The 14,955-nt window shown below is 34.7% G+C and overlaps 1 protein-coding gene across 2 annotated transcripts in view; it reads right to left on the bottom strand.

Annotated features, from left to right (window-relative positions):
- Positions 1 to 14,955, bottom strand: part of TMEM87A (transmembrane protein 87A) — a 39,911-nt gene that overhangs the window by 18,524 nt on the left and 6,432 nt on the right. For both annotated transcript variants that reach the window (XM_016212332.2, XM_016212333.2), the window contains exons 4-8: positions 11,648 to 11,761; positions 9,751 to 9,804; positions 9,615 to 9,659; positions 3,150 to 3,267; positions 382 to 443 (exon numbers count right to left, since the gene is read on the bottom strand). In XM_016212332.2, the coding sequence (XP_016067818.1) occupies positions 382 to 443; positions 3,150 to 3,267; positions 9,615 to 9,659; positions 9,751 to 9,804; positions 11,648 to 11,761 (393 nt within the window). The remainder of the gene's footprint in view (positions 1 to 381; positions 444 to 3,149; positions 3,268 to 9,614; positions 9,660 to 9,750; positions 9,805 to 11,647; positions 11,762 to 14,955) is intronic.

Genomic DNA, 14,955 nt, shown 5'->3' with positions numbered 1-14,955 from the left:
GAAACTATATTATGGATATTCCCACAGACACACACAGAAAGGACGAAGCTTCTGCACTGGTCATTTCGAGTAGGATCAGAGCTGCAGGGCTGTAGGAAGCGCCCCACTTCGAATCCTTCGGAGAACGTGAAATGTAAAACCATCTTTGAGGTACTTTCCAACTCTAAAATTCCCTCCTCATTTTACAGATGAGAAAATGAGGCACAAAGGGGTTCAATGACACTCCCAAGTTCACCTTCTAGTAAGAAGTGCAGAAGTACAAGCAATAGTTTGTGAACTGTTCAGAGACAATTCTTTAAAAAAGAATATTGCCACAAAACATGGATACTCTTTCAAGTTAAACTCATTTAACGTGAGGTTAAAGAATTTAAGTTCACTTACAATCATCAGCGGATATTCTTCAAGTGTGAGGTATTCATAGGGACCCTTCAATTCAACAGTCACTGCCAAAACACAGTCCTCACAATTAATGTAAAGGATGCAGGAATTAAACAAAAACATTATCTGATATCTGTTTAATAGAGTTAATGAAAACTCCAGTGGGTCATTATTTTTAACCATTTCAATCCTGGCGAATATTAGATGTGTAGAGCACTCTGAAATACACTAAGTGTTCTCATGGTTCATGCTATGTCCCACATGGGTCTCCATGCCTCTGCTCCAGTCAGTATCTTAAGTGGAAAAGCCCTTTTTCCTATACTCACATCCTTTAAAGACTACACTGAATGTATTTCCTCCACAAAGCCTTCTATGACCTGCCCAACTGGAATTTCCCCATCTCTAAATTCTAAACACACTTCATACATACTTTTTCTTACAACACATCATTAATATGCTTTGAAAAGTACAGGACTTCATTCTTTCACTTTGACTTCCTCTGTCTTCTCTCTCTCCTTACTTGTATTTTTCTATTGCCTTTTTTAACCTACTTCGATTTATGTGACTTTGCTACATTACTGTATCACTTTTAGAAGGTGCCTAATAACAACAAAGTGTTTAATGAAGCAGAACAAGTGACAGTAACAAGAATCTGAAAGGCAAATTTGACTTACTGAAGCAAATTTATGACTATTTTTAAATTGTAATGGGTAAAACTATTTAAATTTTATATCTGATTAATAAACAAAAACTGATCTACATGAGAAATGGTTTCTATCTGCAGAGAAACACTAATAAATGCCTATTCAACAAAAATGTCTCAATTTTTACCACGCAGAAAGGGCATGCCATTTTAAAAAACAAATTGGGTCTAATTCTTTTATGAACAAAAAGAGCATCCCATAATAGCAATCAAAAAAATTCATAGCAGAACTGGTTATTAAATCTATATCTTCTTAATCTAATGAAAGAGCAAATAAAATAATTAGTGAGTATTTGTCACATTCTTTGCTTACACTTTGCCAGAGGTCAGCAAAATACAGCACATGGGCCAAATCTGGCTATCTACTTTTTGTAAAAAAGTTTTAATAAAGAACAGTGATATCCACTCACTTACACATTGTCTACAGCTGCATTCACACTATTGCAGAGTTAGGTAGTTGTAGGAGAGAGAACATTTACTATCTGACCCTTCAAGAAAAAGTTGGCTAACCCCTACTCTATGCTAAACTAGAACTTGAGCACTTACTATATGATACACACTATGGAAAACAGAGGATGGTCCGATGTATAACATGTTTTCTGCCATCCTATTGGATTACTGTCTAGAGGAAAGTGTTAGTTGAAAAGCAACACCGAAAACTGTCTCTCTGAGCCAGACTCAGAAGGATGAATTTTTATTTTCCAGGATAAAGTAAAAAGCCATTCAGGCAGAAGAAATAACAGAGACAAGTGTAAAGATGCATGATATATTTAAAGAACATGTAGTCTGAGACTATACATAGTACCATATCATAGCATTTTGATACAGGCAGCAAAAGGTAAACTGGGGCAAGTTGTAAAGTTGTATAAGCCTTGCTGCAGACTGTGGGCATTTTATAGGCAATAGGGAGATTTCAAAGGTTTGAATGAAGGCAAGAAAAATGATAAAACTGTTTGAGAGAGAAAATTTTCACATGACGTAGTTTAGTCTGTGCTTTAAAGTTTCTTCTTGGCTCCAAACAACAGATGGATAAAACAATAAAGAAAACGAAAAGAACATAGGTTGGAAAACAAGTGTGTGTGTGCGTGTGTGTGTGTGAAGACCAAATAATGGCATCTCAGAAATTCAAGAAAGGTTTAACATTAGAAAACCAGTTAATATAATGCATCACATGAACAGATTAAATGAGGAAATCTATATGATCATTTTAATCAATATATCTGATAAAACTGAGCATTCATTCTTAATACTAAAAAAAGAAAAATACACTTAGTAAAATTGGAATAGAAAGGGATAGCCTTAACCAACTAAAGGATATTTTTTAGAAATCTACAGTAAACATGATACTTAATGGTGAAATATACCAATATGGTAAGATAAGGGTGGCCATCGCAATTGTTTCTAGTCAATATTCTCCTTGATAAAGCAGAGGAAAGAAAACTGCAGAGGAGGAGGAAGACAAAACAAAACAAAAACATTACAAGAAATAAGGCCAGTTAGTAAGCTATTGCAAAATTCCAGGTAAGAGATGACTCCACGAACTGGGCAGCAAGAGTGAAAAGGAGAATATCAAGAAAAACTGAGACAGTTGACATACAAAATTATATTAGTTCTAGGTGTACAACATAGTATTATGATTTTGTATAATTGAAAAAGAAATTTAAAAAAAAGAAAATATACTGAGACATTAAAAAATTAGCAAAGTCCATTAATTTTAAAATTAATTTTAAAATTGCCAGGTTTTGACTCGGTAACCAAGTTTTGACAAGTCTATTTCAGAATACCAAGAACATGATACTAATTAACAATTTAAAAAGCTGGAGGATCAAATGAAGGGAAATGAAACCTAGTATCTATCATATATAATAAGAACGCATATATGAAGTGTCTAAGCCTATGTCCGGTACACCTTGGATACAGAAAAATGTTAATTTCTCTCCCTCAATTTTTCTACTGTAGAACAAACATTCTCAATTATTTCCTCCCTTAAAGCAATTACACATGACTCACCATGCATGTACAACGAGATAATAATACAGAGGAGGAGGAAGAAATGAAATGTACTTACTAGTAAAAAGATTATTTAGTAAATTTTCTTTTGATGATTCCTTTGAGGGTGAAATGCCAACATGTACAATAAAAATGTATGGTGCATCTTGCCAAGTTTTCAATGGATCGTGCATTGCCTAGAGAGAAAAAAGGCATTAAAACTTCAAATCTTAAGAATTAAGAGCACAAGTTAATAATACAGTATGAAACTTTTGTTTCAGAATGTACCCAGAAGCATGGTTGAGCTCTCCATGTTCATCCATTAAAACAGTAGATACAACAAAACAAACAGGCCTATTGTATACACAATAAAAGAGGTTAGATTATAAATTACTAAAAGGCAGGACATATCCTATCTTGTTATACACAAAAATCACACGTTTTACTTATTTATTCTTCTATAAGGAAAGCCTCAACTAAAATCACTAAATTGAATCTCTGTTTAACAAAGCCATGCTAGGCCACTAGGCTGTATTTTAAAACATAATATCCCAAACTAAGATTACTTAGATCGCCTAAAAATATAACATCCATGTGAGATCAGTGAGTTATAAACACCACTTCCTCAATCTAATTCCCTTTGCTCATGCCCTTCCAAGACTACCAGAATTTCTGCTGATAAGGTCTCACATTTATACAAATTTAATCTTGGCTAGTCCATGTGGAAAGCAAGAGTCACTGTCCTGCAAAGTCCAGGAAGTGGAGTTAACAGCCTACATGTTTATAGAACTGGTTACTTAGGAAGAATCTGTTCCAAGGCCAGTTAGTTTGTACACAGCCCTAGAAAAAAGTCTTCAAAGGATTTGTTGCCATACATTCTAGACAGATTACAGACCTTCAAAACACAAGACTAAGACTTGAAGGTAAAGGAGATGAACACAGAAAACGATTTGGCTGCTTCTTCTTTGTGTGTGAAAGGAGGTATTGCTACTTAGACTTGCAATTTATTACCTTCTGGTCTTAAAAGGAACTTCTATCCAGAAACCAATGGGTAAGCTTCATTGATCTATGAAATCCCTCAGAGTGGATAATAGATTTTGTACATTTACGCATTTTCCTGTGGAGCCACAGCTTTTCTCAAATGGTCAAATTATCCTACAACCCAAGAAAAGACTAAACAAGAGTTCGAAAAATTATAGTCCATCATACAAATCTGAAGTGTCAAACAAAGCAGATTAAATGATTTTTCAGCTCTACATTTACTAGGTTATCTTAGTAACTTAAGAACATAAATGCCATGATGCATCATACATTTATCTCTGTGATTCTGATGGTCTTTTTCTGACAAAATTCAGAAGCAGTTTGTGAGAAAACTTTGTAGCTTCAAAGTTGCAAGTATATCACTTCCTATATATCCATAATTAACTGAACCTTTACTGAACTTACTTGCTCACTAACCAATAAAACTTTGGTGTAATAAGCTGCTCTGCTATTAATTTTATGTATCTTAAAACTACCTGTTACAAATTTCAAAAGGGACTGAGTAGTTCTCACATTCCAAAATTTGACAATGTTTACATTTAATTTTGGAATTATAAATGTTCTGACACTATAAAAATAACACTCATATGCCAGACACTGTGTTAAGCATGTAGCATTTATTATCTTCTTTAATCCTCACAATAACCTATCAGATAGGTACCGTTACTAGTTCTTCTAATAGGTGTCCTTCAATAGGTAAATGGATACATAAACTGTAGTACATCCAGACACTGGAATATTATTAGCACTAAAAAGAAATGAACTATGAAGCCACAAGAAGGCATGGACAACCTTAAATGCATATTACTAGGGAAAGAAGCCAATCTGAAAAACTGCGTATTACGATTCCAACTATTTAACATTCTGGAAAATGCAAAATTATGAAGACAGTAAAAGAAATCAGTAATTACCAGGGGCTTCAAAGTTGCAAGTATATCACTTCCTATTTACCCATAATTAACTGAACCTTTACTGAACTTACTAGTTCAGGAGGGAGGAGGAATGGTGGGGGGGTACGGGACTTTCAGGGCAATGAAATTATTCTGTATGACATTATAATGGAATATATCCGTCGTTACACATTTGTTAAAACCCAAACAAGTATAACACAAAGAACTAACCATAATGTAAACCATTGACTTTGGTTGATAATGATATGTCAGTGTTGGTTCACCAACTGTAATAAATGTACCACACTGGTGGATGATGCTGATGGTGGGAGGACTGTGAGTGTGAATTTGTGGAGGAGGTATGTGCAAAGTCTCTGCTTTCTGCTCAGTTTTGTTGTGAACCTAAAACTGCTCTAAAAAATAAATCAATTGAAAAAATATTATAACGGTATATATATAACATTACTGCTTAAATCAAACTAGAAAACTGAGTTAATCAGATATTAAATCTTTCATGAGTGAAGGAAGGGGGAGAGGCCCTTTCCTCTAAAAAACATTTTTTATCACAGCTTTTACAACAGGGGTAGAGGCACTGAACTTGTATCCTTTAAATAGGACTATAAAGTATTCCCTTAGGTTCACTTTTTAGGAAGAATAATCAAAGGACAGATAATTCTTTGACTCCTTTTTTACTATAATCTGAATAAATATTTCTAAGTATTACTTGTGATCTTCAACAAGGCCATCTTTCAGGCATCTTTAATCACTAAGAACAGGGCTCAAAGCTTATGTATATTATGCACTGAAGACCATTGAATAGAACACAATTTACAAACAGCTAATATGCACATAAATGAATGTTGTTTTAACAATCATTTTTTAAAAAATACAATTTACATAAAATGCTTTAAAACTGCATAAAATGCTTTAAATTAGAATAGCCATTGTTTGTTAAGAGGGACACTCAAATCTTATTGCAACAACTCTTCTCTCCAGAGCACTTTGGCAAAACATAAAAAAAGAACTTAAAAATCATATACACTTGCACCCAACAATTCTATCTCCAAGAATTTAAGCTAAAGAAATACTGTAAATGTGCACAGAGATATAACTAGACATTATGAATGTGACCTTATCCGTAACAGTGAAAACTGGAAACAACCCAATGCACATCAAGTAGGTGTTAATTATAAAAATCCTGGTAAAAGGAAATAGCACACAGCCTTAAAAAGGTGTAGTGCTCAATGTACTAATTTGTTAAGTAAAAAGAAAAAAATTGCACAGCAGTACAGAAAATACCTCATTTTGATTAATATGCATGTGTTCTGTGTGATCACAAGAAACTGCTAGAAAATAAAATTACAAAGGATTTTTACATTTAAGTTATAGAAGCAAAATGTTCACCAGCATGGAATTGTGGAGATCTAAAAACAAATATATCTATAAAAATATTCACTGCAGTGCTGTATGAAACGTAAATGTCCAATAATAGAGAATCTGTTAACAAATTGCAATGTATTTGTACAATAAAACACTACTCAGGCATTTAAACAATGATGCTATAAATATTTACTGAACTGGAAAGATGTCCATGTTATACTGCTAAGCTAAAAAAAAATTACAATAGCGCAGCAGGTTGTGGCTTAGCGCTTGAGCCTTGGCCTAGGATCCAGGAGGTCAAGGTTTGATTCCCAGTCAGGGCACATGCCCTGCCTGAGGTTTCAATCCCCAGTAGGGGGCGTGCAGGAAGCAGCCGAACAATGATTCTCTCATTGATGTTTCTATCTCTCTCTCTCTCTTTTCCTCTCTCTGAAATCAATAAAGATGTGTGTGTTTTTTAAAAAGTTACAATATGTATAAGATTCCTATTTTTAAATAAATTAAATATAAATAAGCACAAAGACAAAAGACTAGACGATAAATATATTTATAGTCTCAGTGTGTGGTAGTATTACAGATGATTTTCTTTTTGTTTATGTATAGTTTCTAAACTTTTTATAGTAAATATACATATTAGCAATAAGAAAAAACCCAATGGATGTTCTCTGTTTAAAAAAAAAAAAGTAATGAAGTCTGCCATGTCTACTCCATTTTTAGGTTAAAATTGTATATAACTATAATCAGGGCAGGGAGGGTGGGGACACTTCCAGAATGGAAAAATAAGGACCTCTGAAAATACACTCACCCATAAAAGCAACAAGAATATGGGCAAAAACTATCAAAATCAACTTTTTTGGAACTCTGGAAATTAATTAAGACTTGCAAACAATTCTTTAACTGTTTCAAGAAAAATAGCTGAAGGGGAAATCTCAGTAAGAAAACGAGCTGAATCTCAGTAGGAAAAGCAAGCTTACAGTACTTTTTGTAAACCCTAATCCCACGCCCCCGTTCCAAGCTCTTTGAAACCAAAGTACTCACAAGTATAACAGCTGTGAAAAACGAAAGTTTGGCAACCACTGAAAAAAACAAAACAAGTTTGGAGGCTCCCTAAAGCCCAACTACCAGAGCTATCTCTGGAAGGTGCTGAAAGCTCCATTCCCAGGGCTCAACTTTTATATGACCTCACTCAGAGCTCATTCGTGGGAAGGACCCTGTACTCATGGCACTCTCAAAAACACATAGCAATTGTGAAAGACCATAGCTGCCCCAGTCAATGTTACTAGGTGGGGCTAGCAAGAGGCTAAAAACTTAGAAAGAAAAATTGGAAATAAGATGTCCAAAGGGGTTTTGAAGAGCTCTAAGATATCCCTAGAAATCTAGAAGGCGAAGAATACATGCAGGACTGTGCATGTATGTGTGAGACTGGGCACACATGACCAAAAGAGACCTGAGAAGACCCTGATCACTCACCTCTGGCTGATCTTCAGGCTCTGTACAAGAAGGAAGTAAAAGTTAAGACAGTTTTAAATGGTGACAGAAGCCAGACATTAGGCCACAAACTATATGATTCCATTTATATGAAATTAACAGAAAAGGCAAATCCTTAGAGACAGAAGAATAGTGGTTGCCTAGGGCTGGGTGAAGGATGGAATGAGGAGTGACTGCTAATGGCTATGCCATTACTTTTTGGGGTGATGAAGATGTTCTGGAATTAGATAACAACTGGTGGTTGCACAACTTGTAAATATATTAAAACCCACTGAACTGTATGTTTTAAAAGGGTACATTCTGAGATATGCATATTATGTCTTAATAAAGTTAATATAAAATTAAAAGTTTTAATCAGTTTTGTAAAAAGCTTGACCCAACATGGACAACTATCTTATTTCCTCTATATTTTTAACTGACAAAGTTCTGAGGAATTAGTTATTGTGAATTAGAAAGCGAGTTATGAAAATTTAAGGCATATTTTTTAGTCTATGACCTATCTCAATTTTCTAAAATCTCTTCTATTTATATTCTATCACAAGATAATTTTTTTAAAAATTTATCTTTAACTATGGAGCAGTCAGAATATTTTCAGAGGGAAGGCAGGGGTGGGCAGGAGGAGGAGGAGAGATTAATCAAAGAACTTAGTTGCATATATGCATGACCTATAGACACCGACAATAGTGTGGAGAAGGCCTGGAGGAGGGGCGGGGTAGATGATGGGTGGAGCGGATCAATGGGGGAGAAGGGACATCTGTAATACTTTCAACAACAAAGATAAATTTTTTTTTTAAAAATTATCTTTATAGTTTAAAGTATTATAGATGTCCCCTTTTTATCCCCATTGACAGCCTCCCCCCCATCCCCCACCCCCCTGTAGGCCTTCACTGCAGTATTGTCCGTGTCCATGAGTTATGCATATTAAGTTCTTTAGTTAATCTCCCGCCCCACCCTCCTTCTTTCCCTCTGAAATTCCTCAGAGTTTAAGGTTCTTTTTTAAAAGTTTCTTCCTATTTACAAATAATAATTGTGAAAAATAATATAACTGGAGCCACTTCAAAATGAAGTTGGAGCTGCCACCCCAGAGGAATTGCGTTGCGCATCTTACTCAATTCTCTGAAATGTGCCAAATCAACACTGTACTCTAAACAACTGTTTGCAAAGCTAACAGAAAAGCAGACAGCCAGACTACCAGACTGAAAATTAAAGACATTCTTTAGAATTAGCACCACCATGTAGAGCCAAAGAATAATTTAGCTTATTTGCACTTACAGAAATTCCTTCCTTGACTTATTAACATCAACATAAATTCCTTTCTTCAATTCATATAATCTTTCACTTTACCTTTCTCATAAACACCCCCTGCCTTTACCTCCTAAGCAGAACACTATGTGAGTCTCTGCCAGAATCAGTGTTTCCCAGGACTGCAATTCTTTCTGGATCTCAAATAAAATGCTTTTGCCTCTCACCTTGGCTTTTATTTTTAGGTGAACATATCTATGGGGTAATAATTGCAAAAACAATACAGAATGATTGCAGCAAATATGAAAATTACAAAAATCACAAAGAAGAAAATAAAAATCACTCATATCATCATCCAGGGACAACCATTATTAACAATTTGGTGTACAGCTTCCAGTCTTAAGTTTCTTTTTAAATGTTAGCATATCAAGATAATTCAAAATACACAAACATAAGAAAACTGAAATATGTGTTCAATGCCCCAAAGTCTCTACTACACTTACAATTTTTTCTCCAGTAAAGGTAAGATTTGTTCCATTCTCCTTAGCCTTAAAACATTAAAAAAAAAAAAAAAAAAAAAAAAATTAATTCAAAATTTTTACTTTACTCTCAGAAATATTTAACAAGAAAAACAATTACCTCCTGTTTTTCTCCTAAAAGAGGCAATCGATGCACAAAATCCCCAGAAAAACTCTATGAAAGAAATATAAAACTAAAATTAAAGATATATAATAAAAATATAGCTCAAAAATCCATAAAAATTGTTAAAGCAAAACACATTATAACAGCAAATATAGTAATATGGCACTGACAGACAAAAGATTTTCAATTAACCACAAACAAGTGAATAAAGCCCTGCTTGCTGGGAACTAAAAATACCACCACAGCAAAGTGGCCACTCAATTCTTCTAATAAGAATTATAGATATTTAAGAATGACAAACCTTAGATAAAAGATACATGCTTAGGATGGAAGGATCTTACAATTTCCCATCATTCTGCACATAAGGAAAATGTGGCTCAAAGCTATAAAGCTTTATGTAGAAATAGGCTTTGAACCCAAGATTCCTAACTCTTGGGTTCACTGCTCCTTCCACCACAACACACTCCATGGCTATAAAAAACCTACTCTAATTATAGCACTTACCTTTCTTACCAGATATCAACAAATGAGGCTTTCTCCTCCCTACATAATTAGAGCACGTACTTCAACTCTGTTACACTAGACTGGAGGAGAGAAAAACTTACCAATAAGGGTATATGCCAATACCCTGGAAAGATTATAGCAGATCTAAAAGTTGGGAATCTTGGGCAACAGAATACAACAGGTAGCTTTCCCAATCAAATCTAGGAAAGGCCAGCCGATTCTCCTAGCCTGGGGGATAAATTTGGAGAACCAACAGAAAAACCCCTTACCCAACATCATGTTGTTCCTAGCTTTCTTTTTCTACCATTTTTCCACCATTTAAAAGATATTTTCTTTTTCTTCCAAGTCCATAAAATCTAAGCTACAACAAGTACTCAATCTTTATAGTTCAAGTATCAATTATTTCATTTGCTCATTACTAATTATTCAATTAAAGCCTTTTTATCAATAAACTACTTCTAGTAACTAGAGAGAAAACCTAGCTCTCAGTGAACTTCCTTGCCTCTCCAAGGCAATTTGCTACGTATTCTGAAGCAATATTTAAATGCAGTAAACACAAAGCTATAGTTACAGTCACTATTTTTAACACCTATAGCATATGTAATTTTTCTTTAAAAATTTGTGTCAAACCCTATTTCTAAGAGAATTTTATAATATAAACCCCACTTATATGTGTAAAATTCAACCCTTTGACTTCAGGTCTATATTTGAAAATGCTGATTTTTCTGAGGACATATCAATTAGATGAGATGACAAGAGAATTAAAAACTGGAGGTTTCAAATGTCCATCAATGCATAAACAGATAAACACAATGTGGTATATATGTACAAGGAAATATTATTTAGCCTTAAAAATGAATGAAATTCTGATACATACTATATGGATGAATCTTGAATACACTTTGCTAAGTGCAAGAAGCCAAACAAACATTGTATGATTCTTTTATGAGGTATCTAGAATAGTCAAAATAATGGAGACAGAAAGTAGAGTAACTGTTACCAGGAACATGTGTGGGGGCGTTATTGTTTAATGGTTATGAAGTGTTAGTTTAGGATGATGAAAAAGTTCTGAAAATGGCTAGTGGTTATAGTTGCAAAACAATGCGAATGTACTTAATGCCACTACATGGCACACTTAAAATGATTAGAACAATAAATTTTGTGTTATGTATATTTACCACAATAAAAAAAATTAGGGGTTTGGTTTTTACACACAAAAGAAATACAAATTCTTCTATGATGAGAAAATATGTAAGTGACTGGCTATGCACTTATCAAAACACGCTTCTAACTTATTTCTGTCAGAACAAACTGGGGAGTAGGAAACAGATATCACCCAAAATACATTTTTCATCTTTTCTATTTCCCTCCAACCACTACCAAACATTACCTGTGCCTTAAAGAGTTCACTACAGTTCTGGAACAATTTTGATGACGTTTGATATTTCCCAGACAAGCCCTTTTTTCCCCTAAGGTTTTCCAAATATGTTTCCATCTCTTCTGTCTGGAAAAAGAGAAATACAAAGTATTTAACTTACTTCTCACAAGCAAGATACTTAAAACACACAGATCATCTATAATACAAATATAGTTTGGGGCTTACTATTTTAAAAATTAACAAGCACCAGATAAAGACTATGTAATAGTATCCAAGACTAAAAATGTTAGACTCTAAAGTACAAAAGTCTATGGCTCACAAAGAAAGGGTAGTTCCTCTAAAAATTTTAGCAAGGCTGGGAAACTGTCAGACTCTAAAAGGTTTTGTCACAAGAAAATATATTTATAAGAGTTACCTGACTAAATTAACACCACCAATGAAAAGATATACTTGTGTTCATAAGCTAAGAGCACAAAATTGTTGTAGACATTCACAGCCCACTGCTGATACTCTGAAAAAAGCATCATTTTTGTGGCTTCACTAATCAGTTCTGTGTATTTTTTTTGATACCTACATGTCTGATCTCGCCCTTTTTTTTCTAGGGTCCAATATCACATCTCTACCTGTTTGTCATTTCCACAATTTTGTCCTGTGGCAATCCAAAATAATTTTTACATTCTTAACTTGTACTACCTATGAAGACTGGATCTGCTAAGCTCTTGACCAGTTTATCACGTTTTAAATATATGACGTTTTTAACTGTAAATTCAATTACTAATCTTTAGGAGAAAAAGACACTGAAAAAGATTTCAAATCATATTCTGATGACATTATCATTTCTCTCTCAATTCTTCAGTAGTCCTTTAGTCCTCCTCCTATCAATCCTACCCAATGTTGTATAATAAATGCAAAAAAACAATTACTAACACCACAAAAAAGATAATTTAAACCCTAATACTGGGCAGAAATTAAAAATGTTTAAGTTTTGAAAAACTGATTGAATGGTAGACATTTTTAAAAGACCAGTCACCACTTACCACTGCAACTAAAAAAATAAGATACCTAGTAATAAACTTAACCAAAGATGTAAAAGACCTGCACTTGGAAAACTACAGGACACTGAAAAAAGCAACAGATGAAGGTATAAATAAATGGAAAAATATACCATGTTCATGGACTGGAAGAATTAACATCATTAAAATGTCCATACTACCCAAAGCAATCTATAAATTCAATGCAATCCCTATTAAAATATCAACAGCATATTTCACAGATCTAGAACAAACACTTCGAAAATTTATATGGAATCAAAAAACACCCCGAATAGCCACGGCAATGCTGAGAAAGAAGAACAAAGTCGGAGGGCTCAGAATACCAGATTTCAAATTATACTACAAAACCACTGTAATCAAAACAGCCTGGTACTGGCACAAGGACAGACACACACATCAGTGGAACAGAGAACCCAGAAACTGACCCACACCATTATGGTCAATTAATATTTGACAAAGGAGGCAAGAACATACAATGGAGTAAAGACAGTCTCCTCAATAAATGGCGCTGGAAAAATTGGACAGGCACATGCAAAATAATGAAACTAGACCACCAACTTACACCATACACAAAAGTAAACTCAAAATGGACAAAAGACTTAAATGTAAGATGTGAAACCATAAAAATCCTAGAGAAAAACATAGGCAGCAAAATCTCAGAAATCTCTCGTAGCAATATGTTTGCTGATATATCTCCTAGGGCAAGAGAAACTAAGGAGAAAATAAACAAATGGGACTGCATCAAATAAAAAGATTCTGCACAGCAAAAGAAACCATCAACAAAGCAAAAAGGGAGCCCACTGTATGGGAGAACATATTTGCCAAGGACACATCTGATAAAGGGTTAATATCCAATATATAAAGAACTCATACAACTTAAGAAAAACAAACAATCCAGTTAAAAAATGGGCAAAGGATCTCAGTAGACACTTCTCCAAAGAGGACATAAAGATGGTTAAGAGACAAATGAAAAAATGCTCAACGTTACTAATCATCAGAGACATGCAAGTTAAAACTACAATGAGGTATCACTTCACACTTGTCAGAATGGCTACCATCAACAAATCAAGAACTACAAGTGCTGGCGAGGGCGTGGAGAAAAGGGAGCCCTAGTACACTGATGGTGGGAATGCAGACTGGTGCAGCCACTATGGAAAGCAGTATGGAGTTTCCTCAAAAGATTAAAAATTGACCTGCCATTTGACCCAGTGATCCCACTTCTAGGAATATATCCTAAGAAACCTGAAACACGAATCACAAAGAACTTATGCACCCCTATGTTCATAGCAGCACAATTCACAATAGTTAAGATCTGGAAACAGCCCAAGTGCCCATCAGTAGATGAGTGGATAAAAAAGCTGTGGGACATTTACACCATGGAATACTATGCAGCTATAAAAAAGAAGGATCTTTTATCCTTTGGGACAGCATGGAGGGAACTAGAAAGTATTATGTTAAGTGAAATAAGCCAGTCAGAGAAAGACAAGTACCATGTGGTCTCACTTATATCTGGAATGTAATAAACAAAATAAACTAATAAACAAAATGGATCCAGAGACATAGAAGCATGGAACAGGCTGAGGGATCTCAGAGGGAAGGTGGGGATGGGGAAGTGGGCGGGAAGAGATTAATCAAAGAACTTCTATGTTTATGAGCATAACCCATGGGCACAGACATTGGTCTGTGGAAGGCCTGGGGGTGGGGTGGATGCGGGGTAGAGGGGATCAATGGGGGTAAAATGGGACTTCTGTAATATTTTCAACAATAAAGATAAAGAAACTTAAAGAAAAAAAATAAAATAAAATTTAAAAGAAGACCAGTCAGATTATCTTTGAAAAGAAACCTCAAGAATAGCAAGGAAATGTAATTTTAAAGAAAATTTTTGAAAGAAAGAAAGAAAGAATGCAAACAGGAGGGTGGAAACAGAGTGAAAAAGGCCTAAAAAAAAATCTACCTTGGAGCCATAAATCTTCAATGCTCAAATACAGTGTACTATGGCAATTCTGAAAGTATGGTCCATGGACCCTTTCCTTCGTGAGGTCTAAGAGGTCAAAACTATCCCTTGTTCCTCCTCCTCCTCTTCCCCTTCCTCCTCCTCCTCTTTCTATTCTTCATCATCATCATATGTTATTGGCCTTGCCATCATCACCATCATCATATGTTATTTCCCTTGTACTGATAGTACAAAGTAATGATAGGTAAAACCACAGTCCCTTATCAGCAACCAAGGAAATGGCACCTAACTGTACTAGTACTCATTGTACTCTT

Source organism: Miniopterus natalensis, chromosome 1 (genome assembly GCF_054644295.1).
Source record: "Miniopterus natalensis isolate mMinNat1 chromosome 1, mMinNat1.hap1, whole genome shotgun sequence".
Classification (NCBI taxonomy): Eukaryota; Metazoa; Chordata; class Mammalia; order Chiroptera; family Miniopteridae; genus Miniopterus; species Miniopterus natalensis.
The sequence above is the reverse complement of the archived record's forward strand: the minus strand, read 5'-3'. Positions and strand labels throughout refer to the sequence as shown.